Raw genomic sequence first — 16,316 nt, 5'->3', positions numbered from 1 at the left:
ACTAAAGGTCACATTCCAAAAAGTAGAGACTAAGGCCAAATCAAAAACTATATTTGATTTCATTTAATACACATTTAATTACAATTATAGTTAATATAATCACATTAATCATAATTATTCTTGAACAATATACAGTACTGTGCAAAAGTTTTAGGCAGGTGTGAAAAATGCTGTAAAGTAAGAATGCTTTCAAAAGCATATACTGTAATTGTTTATGTTTATCAATTTACATAATGCAAACTGAGCAAACAAAAGAAAAATCTAAATCAATATTTGGTGTGACTACCCTTTGACTTCAAACCAGCATCAATTCTTACACTTGCACACTTTGTACACTTGCACAAAGTCAGGGATCTTGTAGGATTAGAGTCAGGTATATAATTAACCAATTATACCAAGCAGGTGCTAATGATCATCAATTTCATATGTAGGTTGAAACACAGCCATTAACTGAAACAGAAACAGCTGTGTAGGAGGCTTAAAACTGGGTGAGGAACAGCCAAACTCTGCTACTAAGATGAGGCTGTGGAAGACAGTTTCATGTCACAGGTCATACACCGTGGCAAGACTGAGCATAGCAATGAGACACAAGGTAGTTATACTGCATCAGCAAGGTCTCTCCCAGGCAAAAACTTCAAAGCAGACTGGGGTTTCAAGATGTGCTGTTCAAGCTCTTTTGAAAAAGCACAAAGAAACGGGCAACGTTGAGGACCGTAGATGCAGTGGTCAGCCAAGGAAATGTAATGCAGCAGATGAAAGACACATCTTGCTTATTTCCCTTCCACATTGAAAGATGTCCAGCAGTGCCATCAGCACAGAACTGGTGGAAACCAGTGGGACCCAGGTACACCCATTTACTGTCCAGAGAAGTCTGGCCAGAAGTGGTCTTCATGGAAGAATTGTGGCCAAAAAGCCATACCTCCAACGTGGAAACAAGGCTAAGCTACTCAACTATGCATGAAAACATAGGAACTGGGGTCCAGAAAAATGGCAGCAGATGGTCTGGACTGATGAGTCAAAATCTGAAAGATTTGGCTATAGCAGGAGGCAGTTTGTTCATCGGAGGGCTGGAGAGTGGTACAATAATGAGTGCCTGCAGGCAAGAGGGAAGCATGGTAGAGGTTCCTTACAAGTTTGGGGCTGCATTTCTGCAAATGGAGTTGGAGATTTGGTCAGGATCAATGGTGTCCTCAATGCTGAGAAATACAGGCAGATACTTATCCATCATGCCATATCATCAGTGAAGCATGTGATTAGCCCCAAATTTATTCTGCAGCAGGATAACAACCCCAAACATACAGCCAATGTCATTAAGAACTATCTTCAGCATAAAGAAGAACAAGGAGTCCTGGAAGTGATAGATTGACCCTGATCTCAACATCATCGAGTCTGTCTGGGATTACATGAAGAGACAGAAGGATTTGAGGCAGCCTACATCCACAGATCTGTGGTTAGTTCTCCAAGATGTTTGGAACAACCTACCTGCCAAGTCCTTCAAAAACTGTGTGCAAGTGTACCTAGAAGAATTGATGTTGTTTTGAAGGCAAAGAGTGGTCACACCAAATATTGATTTGATTTGGATTTCTCTTCTGTTCGCTCACTTTGCATTTTGTAAATTGATAAACAATTACAATACATATTTTTGAAAGCATTCTTACTTTACAGCATTTTTTCACACCTGCCTAAAACTTTTGCACAGTACTGTATGTCATAATTTCCTCCTTCTATAGTATATAATTTATAGTATATAAGTTTAGTAACAACTTTTTAAGGCCTCTGGTGGCCATATTCAAGGCTTTGGCAGGCTAAATGTGTTCCTAAGACCTTTGGTCTGGATCCTACAGCAGACAACCTAACAGAAATCATGATGACCGAAAAGGAAGAAGATTCGTATCAAGAAAGCTGGGAACTGAAAACCTGTTGCCAAAAATCAAACTTATCCCTTGAGGCATGGGGTTAATATGCATGTTATGCAAACTCTAAAACTAAGTTAACTGATACAGCCAATTAACCCAGAGGGGGATAGATTTAGCCCACAACAGATCCCTATCTCTAAGCATTCTGAGTCATTTTACCCTCTGCTGCTACAGCAGCCAGGAAAGCGGGGGGGGGGGGCAGAAACTAATATGAGTATAAGACCTCACGAACTTTTATTGGTGCTTATCCCAATTATGCCACCACACGTTTTAGAGTTTGTTTCCTTCTGGAAGCTGGGAGGAAAGTGACAGCTTCCCAGCTTCTTTTGAGGTTACAGGTTGGACCAAAACCGCACACCCAGAAAAGTGATTGAGTCATTTGAGATCAAGTGTTGCTGGAACACAATGGTGAATCAACTAACTGGAAGAGATGATAGCTGGATCCTTTATGTCATGAAAGCCTTTGCATGAAAAAAGAAAAAGATTGAGGATCAATGGATATGCTACAGCTAGGGCAGCCCTATTTTGTAGTGCTTCTTCCTCCTGGTTCTGTAAGCCAACACATATGGCCATGATTCTGATATTAACCACAATTTAACCTGTATCATAGTTCGTACTTCATGCTAAGCTAACCACACACACTTTGTTGTACACACAAGGTCTTAGAAAACCTGTCATTTTAAGGTGTCAAGGAATGCCTCCTCTATTAGTAGAAGAGCCACTCAGGTTCTTCAATCAACTTCAGAGGCCTGTCCACTTGAAATAAAGTGAATGGCTACAAAAAGCAGGGTATTTGTGGATGGAAGGTCCTACTTATGGAACACTTTACCCAGGATGTAAGTCATGGCATCTTTGCTGATGTTCTTTCAATACAAGGCCAATACATTCCTTTTTTCCTAGGCATTCCTGACAGGTATTTTGTCAGTCTCATGTTAAGTATACTGGAATAGTAGATTTTATGTATCTTATATAATTTATTTATTGTATTTTAGTGAATGTATTGCTTTGTTTTGTGAGCTTTTAAATATGTTCTTAGAAACTTTCAGTATTTTCATTAATTTTGAAATCTGTTCAGAATAACCTTGGCTATGACAGAAAGTACATAAATAGCTTCTAACTATAGAATGGATATAAGTAATCATTTGTTCAATGTTTCTGCATATATTCTGCTTCATTAAATTGAATATTTCATTAGCATGCTGTACAAAACCAGTTTTACAAACTGATTTTACAAAAAATAAACAATAGTCAATAATATTTTAGTACTATAAATAATATTTTAGTACTATAACTATTGCATATCAATAACTGGAAAGAAAAAACAACAGACTAACATTTTTTCCTTTCATATAAACGTCTCTTCTTGGTCAACCAAGGGTGAAGTTTTCTTACCACAGGTAAGTAAACGTAAGGAAATGTCTAACAGACTCAGGGAAGATGAAGGACAGAGCTAGATCATTCCAAAAAAGATGTTTTTAATCCAGGAGACTAAACACTCAGTGTAACTCTGCCTGAACTACACTGGGTATAAGTTGACCTGGAAAATGGCTTTCACAGGCTTTCATGATTCTGTTACATTATCCTACTAACAACAGAAACCATTCCAGAAATCCAGGTGATTGTTTTCTGAGTTTGCCAACCTCAAAGAGTTTAAAGTAAAGTAGCAAGCATCTATTTACAGGTCTGGGTGATATAAAGTTATTGAAATAAAGGCATTGTTAAGGTGGCTTTCCAAAAACAGTGCAAACTAGGAAACAGAGAGAAGAAAAAACATTCTTGAGTACTTGTCCACAACCCAGTTGTGGTCTACAGACACAAATATCTTGTTCACATCATATGCTCAATCAGAAACTTCAGTTAGCAAGATTACATATGGCATCATTTTTAACCAACTACAAGTAGGTCTTTAACTGTGATTTTAGACTCAATGTAGCATTCATACCCTGAACAGCCACTATATTGGATTCCTTTAACTCAAATGCTATGTGCATGCTCACAGATTGAGGTTGTTTATTGAATATGTCATGCAAGCATAATCAGTGACTGGATGCATACATTACTCAGAGCCATCATTTCTTTTAACTATGGCTTACAAAATAAACAATTGACTAAAATTTAGAACTCTGTGTGTGTATTTTAATATATATTATTTAATATATATATAATATGAGAACCTAGACAATGAAGTTTTTCTTATTTCTTCTCTCACCCAAGATTCAGTAGATTTTAAGAATTGTATTGCTGCTGAAGGGTTTGGAAGGTGGGGAAAAATCAGTTTCAGTTCCTCATCTCTAGGAGAGCTGAGCAGACAAGAATTCTTTTTTTCCCCCATCAGTAGCATAGATTGCACAATTTTCCTTCCTTAAGGAATGTGCTTTGTGCGTCTAGATGTCTATCTCAAAGGTGTGAATTTAACTCCTAACTCAACAGAAATATCTCCTATGAGATGCATGTCAGAGAGGAATCTCTGTATTATTGCAGCTGTCATACCACATGCCATAAAGGCATTGATTCTTCAACCTCATAAGCTGTTTCACTTCATTTTCTCTTCTGGGAATCACTGTTCCTGCAACTGCATCAAGCAACTTTGGATAATCTTAACATAAAATCTGAAAAACTTTAAGAGCGATTGATGACTTCCTAAGATTTTAATTGCTATTATATGTTGAGTTATAAGTCAAATAAATAAATACTTTCTCTACAATGTTATCCTTGCAACCATCTTGTGAAGTAGGTCAGGCTAGGTGATAGTGGAAACAGTGACTGGGTTAATACATCATGGTAATCTATCAACAACCAGGACACATTATAGTTTAATGTGACATGTAAACTGCTATGTTCAGGTTTAGCTTAGTATATTATCTGAATCCAGTCATCATGCTTTGTAAATCATTTATTCAACAAGCCATAGCGTAGCACAGTGTGTAAGCGCAGCCAGGGAGCAGCCCAAAGTAACTCAGTGACTAAGTAGGTATCTGAACCAGGGTTTTCCCAATTCCAGTATGACATTCAATAAATCATAAATCCTTTTCCTGCTACTAAAATCTAGCCATCTATCTTTGAGTCAGCAAAAAACTATTCAGACTCAAAACCTGAAATTCGCCACCTCTATTGCTGATCTGTATCCTACAACTACAGCCTCTTCTGACTCACTGCGGAAAGTTGCTGTCCTAATTTTGTGCATACATGATCAGCAAAATGACTGGTTCACTGCTACAGGTTTGCTGTTCTCCCTCTTCTCCCCCTTACGAGGCTGCAGGAAAAATATCCACCAATCACAGTTCTGCAAGAGGAATGGGGAGGGTCTGTCTCCTTCTTGTGCCTCTCTTCTCTTCCTATACCCCATTCTGAATAAAGCTAAAAAAACAGCCATGAAAGTAGCTAAGTCACAGACACTTTTACTTAAGATTTCTCTTTCCTTTCTTTATACAGTTGACCAATACCAACTTCCGGTTTCCTCAGTGCTCTGATCAGAAAGCAATGGGAGGGAAGGGGCGGGCATACCATCATTTCTCTACAGTAGTATGCATATCAGCCTGTTATTCATTTCAGCCTGTTATGCCACTTCACCCTTATACCATTTTAAGCCCTGGCAAGAAGTTTTTTTATTTTCTATATTTCATGCACCACCGTGTCCAGTAGACAGACAGCAGACAAGTGGACTGGGAAATGAAGAGAAAGGGACAAGCCTGCAACAGTTTGAAACAGGCAATAAACACCTCTCCCACCTGCTACTGATCATGTACTCTCATCTGACATAATGGGTGCCAAAGCAGAACAGATTTCACACACCTTGCAGCTTCCGCTGGACGCTCTTGCTTACCACTAATACCTCTTGCTCACAATGACTTAAGCCTGTCTCTCTCGTGGGGTGCGGATGGGATGAAGACATCCCAGGGAAAAAAAGATGTTGCCAAGGCATGTTTGCATTATGGTTAGGTACAAGGAGAAAAGGCCCAGGGTTCTTTACTTGGAAACCAATCCCATTAAATTCAGTGGAGCACAGAATTATAGTACTAATTTAGGTTGCTATCCCATTAAACATACATTAAATACTAGGATTTGCTTTATTATTAGCAGCTATATGATTACATAGTTAATAAGATTAAGTTGGAATAGCAATCAAAAAATGTAAGGCAAATCAGGCCAAAGTCTTTTCCAACTGCTGTTTTAGCAACATAATTGGAACAAGTGACAAATAGTACATCTTTTATGACTTTAAAAGCACAAGCTAAATATAACCATGGTTGACTTTGCAGGGATGGGGAAGGTCAAGTTTTTTGTTGCAGTGTGACTTTTATGGCCAAATATAAACTGCTCCAATCCTCAACCACAGAGATAAGAAACCTAGGTTTAACAGTGGTGAGACTTAACTTGGCCCTTCCAGTTCGGCAAACTGAAGACCTTTTTAATTTAGTAAGTGAATGTTTTTTTTCCACAACAGGGAGTTGGCAAAAAGAAACACTACAGCTTCCCACTTTGCAAGAGCAATAGCAAAAAAATGAACTGGAAATTTGAAGATTAAATAATAGCCTGAGGGAAGAGATTGCTGAAGTTCACCTTTTTAGAATGATCAATACAAAAGTACAAAAGTGAACAGCCCCACCTACAATTTATTTTGAAAAGAGCTACAATGTGAGAAACCTGGCTACTGGATCTGCAAAATTTACTCCAAATTTTAGTCTGCAATCCTGTGCACGCTAATTAAAATATAAATTCCACTGAATTGTGTCTAAACATGCACAGGAAGACTTCACATGACTCTTCAATTCACCAGAGCAATAGGGAAAATGTGTTACACAAGGCAGTTCTATAAAGTCTACTCAAAAGTAAACCTCACTACTGCAATCAACAAAACTTTCTCAGGAAAGCGTGTATAGAGGATTGCACTCCTGGTATCAGGCACTCCTTCTGTCTCTGTTCTGGAGTCAGTCAGACTCTCATTAAACCCTGACCTCAGTCAGAGCAGATGCAAGCAACTTTTTCAAGTCGTTCCTCTACTACCACATGATCGGGCAATGGCAGGAATCTTGAACTTCCTCATAAAAGGGTGGAAACTTTAAACTTCAACAATTCCATAGACTTCACTGATAATAAAAAAAACACTCTTGGAGCCGAACTGCACGGGTGGTTTGTTTTGAACACACGTGGAGGCTCAAATCCGTGAAGGATTTGGAAATAAATACCACTGAAAGCTACTCAGACATTTCCAAGTTCACCAAGATCGAAAATTAGAAAGAGGAACGGTAAAAGGGATGCTGCGGACTAAGACGATGCTTACAGTCTAAATAAGCGCTCCATATCCTTGATCTGCCGGCGAGTGAACTCTTTAAACTCCGTGTAGGGATTGAAGACCTGGGCGAGGCGGGGCTGTGCCGCGCCCGCGTTGATGTCCTGCCTGCGAGTCAGCTTGGCGCTCAGCTCCGGGTCAGCCGCGGCGTTCAGCGCGCCGCGGTCCTCGGCTGGGTCTTCGGGGTTCGTTTCGGACTCTCCCGGCTCAGGGGCGAGCCTGTCATCCTCTTCTGCAGGAGGCGCCTCCGAGGTGCTGCCGTCTCGAAGCAGGCGTCGCTGCAGCTTTTGGGCCAGTTCGGCCGAGGCCATGGTCGGAGAAGAATGAGCGCGCCGTGCAACCACCGCCGTAGGGCTTGCCTCCTTTCTTTGCTAAAAGCCTACCCGCCCCGCTAACAGCAAACTTTATTCTAGGACTTTGGCGAATTGGCGGGGAAGGAGGGCCGGGGGCGGGGAAGCGGCGAGAGGCTGGGCTGAGACTTAAGGAGGCGCCAGGGAATTGGCGCGCCATCGCAGTAAAGGCTCTGTTTCTCGGGATGTCCCCGTCGCGGAAGCTCAAGCTCTGGACAGAGCTTTCTCCATTATTTGTTTCCCGCTGCACCTGTCACCGAATCCAGTGTTGATCCCTTATTTCCTTCTGGCTGCAACAAACACCTGTTGCACTTCCACAATACCGGAGGAACCGTTGTAGATCCTTTCCGCCTTTGAGCAAAAGCTGGCTTGGTCTGGATCTTAACTTATTAGTGAAAACGTGTAATTTATAGAAGTGATTATAGTTATACTCCGATGCGCATTTGGTTTTCCCTTTTCAACTCCGGTCATTTTAAATTGGGGGCTGTTGGAGATGTCAGAGGTGCCCTTTCAGATTTGATGGAAAAGAGGAAAGGTATATAACAAGATTCAGACAACTCTGTCTTGGATATTTAAGATTAAATTGTAAACAGTGTATTTTAAAACAGGAGCACCAAGTCTCTTGGAGCTGGTGTGAAATTTGGGGAGCATATTCTGGTTGTCTCCTAAAAATGGGTGGAGGGTTTGCCTATCCACAAAATGGCTGACAAGAAGAACAGTTACAAAGCACAGATTCACTAGAATGCTTTCTGACCCTCTATGCTGTAGTCCCTCTTCCTCTTTTTATCATTGTCCTTTTTCAGGGTATCTGGGCACATTTCCAAACAAAGCAATGGCCTGCAGTTATCCATTTTTATTCCTTTAAAAAAATTAATGGGGCTCTGAAACATTCTTGGAAATAAATATTATGCCAGGTTCACATTTCATTTTGCAACATGCCAACACCTTTTAAGTCAAGTGGAATAGGAAACTTGGTGCCAAAATGCCTGTTGGCCAATTAGCTCTTATTCTGTGGTTACAACATACCTCTCTTCTTTCTGTAATCTCTTCTGTCTAATCATCAAAACCATAAATCATAACTTCATTTTTTCTCTTTCACGCAAAAAGTCTATAAGAGGTTTCCAGTCAGCAATAAATACAGCTATTGTCTTTTCTCTGATTAAAGAAGTCAGCTTCGCCATCTCAGCAAGGTCCATGATTTTCACCAACCATTCCTCCATTGTGGGTAATGGTCAGTCTTCCATCTTTGTGCATACTGTCCAATAATCTCTCTACAGTTGTCATGTACAAAAACAAAGTTCCATGACTTTTCTCCAACTGTTTGTCCATCAGTCCCAAAACAAAAACCTCTAGTTTCAATTGCATATTAATCTTTAAAATCCTCTGAATCAGGGTATGCATTTGAATCCATTATTTTCTAACTTTTTTATAGGTCCACTGAACATGATAAAATGTCCCTTGTTCACATTTCCAACATAAATTTGAAGTGCCTTTATACATTCTAGACAATTTTTCTGGTGACATATACCAACGGTACATCATTTTATAAAAATTCTCTTTAAGATTATAACATGTAAATTTCAATCCTTTCAGCCACACATTTCCCATTGTTCCATTTGTATATTATAACCCAAATTTTTAGGCCACTTTATCATACAGTCTTTCATGTGCTCTTTTTCAAATTTCAATAAAAAATTATACATTTTAGCAATTACATGTTCATCATTTGTACACAGATCTGTTTCAAATTCAGTCTTACAATGTTCAAAACCATGAATTCTTTTGTCTATTTTAAATCTTTCTAATAATTGTAAATAAGAAAACCATTGACACATATATCCCTCTGCCACCAGATCATCTCTTGATTTTATTTTACATACACCTTGGCAAAATTCTGATATCTCGCAATGTTAGCCATTTATGTAAAAATTTACATTATTATTTCTCAACTATAAAATGCTTCTTGTACTAAGAGCCACAAAGGTTTTTTGGGCACAACCTGGGTTTGTATCTATTCCATATTCTCAGTATGGCACGTCTAACATAGTAATCTTTAAAATCTATATTAACTTTAACTTTGTTGTACCACAAATATTCATGCCACCCAAATCTCAGGTTGTGTCCTTCTAACTCCAAAAGCCTTTTATTTCTCAGCAACACCCACTCTTTTATCCAAACAAACAGGAAACTGCAAAATACAATTTCAGATCAGGTAACCCAGTCCTCTACTTTCCTTTGCATCTTGTAACACCTTATATTTAACTCGTGTCTTTTTCCTCTGCCACACAAATTTAGATATATCCTTCTGCCACTGTTTAAATGGTGCATCAGTTGTCAAAACAGGTATTGTCTAAAACAAAAGCAACATTCTAGGCAAGCCATTCATCCTAATCACAGAAATTCTCCCCAGCAACGACAGTTGTAGTTTTTCCCATCTCAACATATCTTTTTAAACTTAATTTCATGTCTTAACATAATTATTTTGAAATAACGTACAATTCATATTTGTCATAGTGATACCCAAATATTTTACCTTCTTCTCAATCTTAAAACCCATTTTATTAATCAGTTCTGTTTGATCTTGTATTTTAATATTTTTTGTAACTCTTTGCCTTCCGTTTATTAATCTTAAAGCCTGCTAATGCACCAAATTCTTTTAATTTGCCCATTCATGTTTCAATTCTGTTTTAAAGGATCTTCCAAAACTAACACCAAGTCATCTGCAAAAGCTCTTAACTTATAAGTCTCTTTTTTAATCTTTACTCCCACAATCCTCTCATCTTGTCTTATATCTCTATTCAGTATTTCAAGTACCAAAATAAACAAAAGAGGGGGCAGCGCTGTCTTGTTCCTTTTTGTATCTCACACGGTTTTGTTAGATCTCCATTAACAATTATTTGTGCTTTCTGTGAAGTATAGATTGATCTTACCCATTTTATAAAATTCTCTCCAAAATTCCTATCTTCCAAAACCTTGAACTTAGAAAGCCCAGTTCAAATTGTCAATGGTCTTCTCTGCATCTAAGAAGATCAATCAGCTTCTTTTCATTATGTTGCTCCAAGTATTCCAAAATGTCCAACATATTTCTAATGTTGTCTTTTACCTATCTTTTAGGTAAAAACCCACATTGATCCTCATGAATAAATTCTTGCAAAATTATTTTCAGTCTATCAGCTAGAATTGTTGTGAACAACTTGTAGTCATTATTAAATATAATAATGTTGATATTGTTCTATAATTGCTTGTTAAAGTCAAATCTTATCCTTCTTTAGGTATAAGTGCTATATTGGCCTCTTTCCAACTCTCTGGCATCTTTCCTCCCTGTAGGACAGAGGTCATCATGTTTTGTAGAGATTGTAAAAGTTCATCCTTAAAACATTTATAATAAAAACCTGATAATCCATCTGATGTACCTACCTTTCCTAGTTTAATCTTTTTTATAGCTTCAGAAACTTCCCTTATTGTTATAAGTTCATTCATAATTAGTCTCTGTTTCTCTGTAATTGTCAGTAAATTTTGCTTCTTTAGATATTAATCAGTTTTCTTGCGGAGGGGGGGTGGGATTTGTACTTTCAGACTTGCAAGATTGATGTCAGCCTTCCCAAGTAGACCAGACAGGAAATACAACCACATGAGCTAATTCTACTTTATTGTAAGGCTACATTAACAGAATCTTGCAAGTCTGAAAGTACAAATCTCCCGCCAACTCCTTTACAGCCTGGGGAAGCTAGGGAGGGTCCCTTCTGAGCCTCTTTCTTTATCCATTATGCAGATGTGGACTATGCCCTCTCTTATCTGACTGTTCCCTAGGAAGCATCTCTTCACCCTGTCTTTCAAGGTCTTTCTCACATACCATTACATAGACCTTTAAAAGTGCTTTCCTTTTATCCCATTCTTTACTATGAAAATTATTGAGCAAAACTATAGGGTGGGAGCTAATATTCTGCATGTAGAATTTGTGAGCAGAACATTCTGGTCCCTGCTTCTGCTTTTGCAGGCACATGCAGAGATTATAGGAGGAAAGGAAATTGCATATACTGCACATGTGTATGTGTGCATGCACACACATGTGGTCTAATTGGTAATAACTTTTATTGTGAAGCCTATTGTTAGCTAAAAAAATTACCATCCAAGTTCTCTGTTCAATATCACTACTTAGAAAAATAATTAAACATCTACAGTAACTAGAACAAGTGTTGGAAAGGGAGGAAAGCATTCTTTTAACAATGTTTGTTTTTGTAATTTAGTGTGATTTTGTAATTTTTGTAATTCTACATGTCAATTAATCCAGAACAATTACCATTTAAGAATATGTGTGCACATGTGAAAAAAATCTGCAGTTTTAAGTTGTTAGTAATTAAATTGTTTCATGCAACTTTGGTATTAAGCAATCTGATCTGGAGGATAAACTCCCAAAATGGCACATAATTTAGATTTTTCTAATTATTTCCTCAATAAAATGTTTTGCCATCCTTTTTTTTAACAGCACACAGGATAGGTAAAGAATGTCAGAGGATAGGTTTACTTTCACTCTTCCAATGTATCTTTTCATGTGGAGTATAGTTACTAATCCATATTGTGACTAGAAGTTGTGAGAACAATTACCTTCTATTAGCTGATCTAAAATAAAATATTTAATTTTGTCAGGGAGAGATGAAAACATACATTCCCCTAATCTTGTTATAGATAACATACATAGCTGTTGAAAAAAATTGACGTGCTTCAGATATCAGAGAAAAGCTATATGTGATTCTAAGGGGATGCTTTAATGTGAATTTTTGCACTGAGCAGGGAACTGGACTCAGTGGCCTAAATGGCTCCTACCAATGCAATTACATTTTTCAAAGCAAGAGGTTGCAATTTGCTTATCCCAGGAGAGGGAACCTCCTTAAACTTACAGAAGCACATTTCTCACATTTTTCCTGAGATCTAAAATAACCTAGAATGAAGTCCCAAGTTTAACACTTTTAACACTATGCGCTGACTTTCTCTTTCAGAAGAAATCAACAGAGATTTTCTTTTCTATACGAAAGTAACATAATCTTGTTTATGATTTTATCCTATCCTTCCCCCCAAGAGATCAGTCTGATAAGCCACTAATTTTCCTCAAGTACATTTTTTCCTAAAAAAAGTAATCAGCCAGTCAGAATTAGTACAAAGCAATGCTTTGCCTTTATCCAAAATCTTGCAAAGTGCCTGCTTTAAACTGTAATGGCGAAGCTTGTCCAAGATGCTGCCTGAGCTGATATTTATTTTTGTTAGGATAACCAGAATCCCTGAAAATAAGAGCTGAGGATCAGAAAAGCCCATGCAGCAAAAAATACCAACAGTAAATTCAGATTCAAGTCTCCCTTCTTAGCAAGTAGTCACAATTATACTAGTTTTCTTTTCTAGTCCCAAAGCACTGCTGTTCATCATAAATAATGTTGATCTTGAGGAATTCCAGACGGAGAAAAATTCCAGAGGGGTGGAAATTCCAAAGGGGTATGTTTCAACTCTTTTTCTTTGCTTATTCCACACAATAAATGAGTTGGGTTAAATGAGCCCCGTGATATGTTAAGCCTTTATGTATCTATTGTGGCATAAGCAGAAGGGTGAGAGAAGAACCATAAGAAAAGAACAGACATAGCCATGGCTTGAACTATAGTTCTTGAGACTTAGTTCTAAACTGGGTGTACACAGGCTCACAAGGCTTATCTGGAATATGTAAAGAAAAATAAAGGAATCTGTCTTTGATCATGTGCATATGCCTCACCACCGAAAAACAACAGGGTTCCCTGCTTCTAGCAGTGATTAAGAAAGCACAGCCTTTATGTCAGAAGATATGGTTTTTATTAGCTTTGGATTCTGGTCACCTTGTTATTCCTTGTGTTCATTTAATTAAGTTGTTTCAAACTGTTTGTCAGCATCTTTGTGTGTTGCACTTGCACATTTTGGGGGGTAATAGTAATATGGAATGAAATATGGTAATAATTTTATTGAATATCTTAACATAAGGGTAGTTTTAGCCGATTAAAAATGGAGAATGGAGGAGGAAATTGTTTGATTTTTAGCTATTGAGCTCACACTTGTGCCTAAAAGTGGTTAATGAATCTGTATTATGTCAGACACTGTGTAATGATGACAGTGAGGTTGTGATTCTATCTCCAACTGAGGCTGAAATCAGCTAGTCAGCTCTTGTCTTGTTGTTCTGCCAACAAGCCAAGTATTAATAACTGCCAACCTGGAGAACCTGCTTCTGATTCTTGGGTACAGGGACTGTGTGTGAATATGTGTATGTGTAGATAGTAGGACTTTAATTCTTCTCCTAACCTTCCCCTGACTTCTTATTTGCTGTGTAAAAAGGTCAGCTTTGTATGACTCCTGCTACATCCTCACCCATCAGTAAAAATGATAATACTTTTGTAGGCCAATTGGCAAAGAAATGGAAAATCGGTAGTCATGGTCTTATAAAAATACAAGGATTCTGCACATATGAATGCCACTAAATTAAAACTGGCACTTTTACACTGTCAAGAGCCTAAAGGTTGATTTAATGTTGTACTTTGCCTGTAGCACTCCTTTTCTTAAGCGCTATGGTAATTGATGCATCAAAAGGTATGTATTTCTTGGAATGTGCCACTAGAATAACACAATCATTAAGTGAATCCTGTTTAGGCTGGGGCAAATGATCATCTGTATTCTACAAGGCCTTCTTCAGACTAAAATATAATCACAGAATGGACTTGAAACCTAATCTTTTTTTACAGACCTAATGTAAACAATAATAATAAATAATAATACATGCTCCATTCATCATACAGTCTTCAAATTATCCAGTAGGTTATGAGCATCAAATATGTTACTTCTTTTCCTCTAGGGTAATAGTAGAGCAAGGTTTCTTGACCCCAAATTACTGGTTTCTTTGTAATTCATACATTTATGCTTTTATTTCCAGTGTAGTTAGTGCCACATTTTTCCATATCATATTTGGTTGCATATTTGGAGTGATACATCACTTCCCAACTGCTAATAATTAATGTACCATAGGGTCATTATATCAGGGTTGAGTTGAAGGCCACCCTCATTCTAATCCAAAATATTGTAGTCAATATGGCCTAGATATTTAATAAGAAATTGCATTCTACCATTACCCCCATACAGATGACATAGTTAGGAACATGTTTACAATTTTTATACTTTGGGCTGTTTGCACTATTTGATCCATTGAAAAATTATCAATATTTCATCCTTAATCATCAGTTTTGATTCTAAATTCTAAAGTAGCAGTGGAAACAGATCAACATATCCCCTCTCAGACAACTCTGAACTTATTATTCTTGGTCTGAATCCTACTAAAAGCATAGTACCCAGAACTGGAAACAATACACAGTGAAGGGCCTGACCAACACAGAATAATGTAGAACAGTGTTTCTTAAACTTTTTTCTCTCAGGATCCCTTCCCACTTTTAAAAATTATGGAGGACTACAAAAGAACTTTTGTTTGAATAAGTTATATTTCTTGATATTTACCATATTAAAAATTAAAATTGATGCATTCGTAGAATATTATTTATTGAATCATGTAAAAATAATATTAAACCAATTAGATATTAGATAAATAAAATATTTTTCATGAAAAACTATATTTTAACAAATGAAAATAATAATGAGAAGAGTGACATTATTTTAAATTTTTGCAAATTTCTTCAGTATATGACAAATAATTTTGATTTCATGGACCCCTGAGAGGGACTGGGGGGACCTCACAAGGTGCTTGGATCATACTTTAAGAAAAAGTAATGTAGAATTACTTAAGTTATTTGGAAACTATACTTAGTCGCAGCCTAAAATTGCATTTGCCTTTTGACTTAGTTTACCATCAACTACTGTATTCCCAAGATCTTTTTCACAAGTATTATAAATCAGGTAGCTGCTATTTTATGTGCGTGGATTTGATTTCCTTTTCCTAAGTGCATTTAGAGTCATATGTAAGATGGACAGCTATATAGATCATATAAATAAATAAATCTTTGTTAAATGCCATTCTATTCTTCTCAGCCCATTTCTCTTATCAAAATGTGTTTGAATTTTATATCAGTCTGGGGCAATTTGGAGTCATCTGCAAATGTGATAAGCATCTCTTCCCCCTACCCCTCATCAGTAAAAATGTTGAAGAGTACAGTGCCCAGGACTGAGCCTTGCGACATTCGATTCAGTTTGATGAATTATCTGATGAGAACTCTCTGAGTATGATTTTTAGGCCAACTGCCTATCTGCTTGTTATTCCATCCAGCTCATTCTCAATGTCAAAGCTTCATACTGGGTACAGCAATTAGACTGTCTTTGTGCTCCTCATTCCCTAGGCACAGTCAAGAAGGTTATGGAAATCTCTGTCTCAGAACACCCAGGTATTTTGCCATTTATATATGTTAGCCTTAAGATTTGAATCCCGGGTCTCCTGTCTTTTCTAGTCAATGGGCGTGTTGCTATTTGTTTACCACCCTTGAAGGTTTCTGCCATCTGTCCTTCGTTTATAAAATGGCATGCTATGGCATGAGAATCTGATTCCCACTTCACCAGCTTCAGTTTGTTAATCAGAATGTCATGGGGTACTCTGCCAAATACTTTGCTGAAATCAAGTTATATGTCTACAGCTTCCCACAATTTATTAGGAAAGCTCAAAAAAAAAAAAAGAATGAACGAGATATGTTATTTTTGTTAAACCATATTTGCTTTCATGTATTAAGAGTTCAAGCTCATGTTATTTATTTCCCAAAT

At 37.4% G+C, this 16,316-nt stretch overlaps 1 protein-coding gene across 1 annotated transcript in view; it reads right to left on the bottom strand.

The window, feature by feature from the left end:
• Positions 1 to 7,613, bottom strand: part of EFHD1 (EF-hand domain family member D1) — a 34,206-nt gene extending 26,593 nt beyond the window's left edge. Inside the window, exon 1 of the mRNA XM_007429375.4 lies at positions 7,198 to 7,613. Coding sequence (XP_007429437.2) covers positions 7,198 to 7,517 — 320 coding nt within the window. The 5' untranslated portion in view covers positions 7,518 to 7,613. The remainder of the gene's footprint in view (positions 1 to 7,197) is intronic.
• Positions 7,614 to 16,316: the final 8,703 nt, after the last annotated feature.

Source organism: Python bivittatus, unplaced genomic scaffold (assembly GCF_059951505.1).
Source record: "Python bivittatus isolate LINGU-HERP-01145 unplaced genomic scaffold, Pbiv_v1 ctg000980_np1212, whole genome shotgun sequence".
In the NCBI taxonomy this organism is placed as follows: domain Eukaryota; kingdom Metazoa; phylum Chordata; class Lepidosauria; order Squamata; family Pythonidae; genus Python; species Python bivittatus.
Note: the sequence above shows the minus strand (reverse complement) of the source record. Positions and strands in the feature narration are given on the sequence as shown.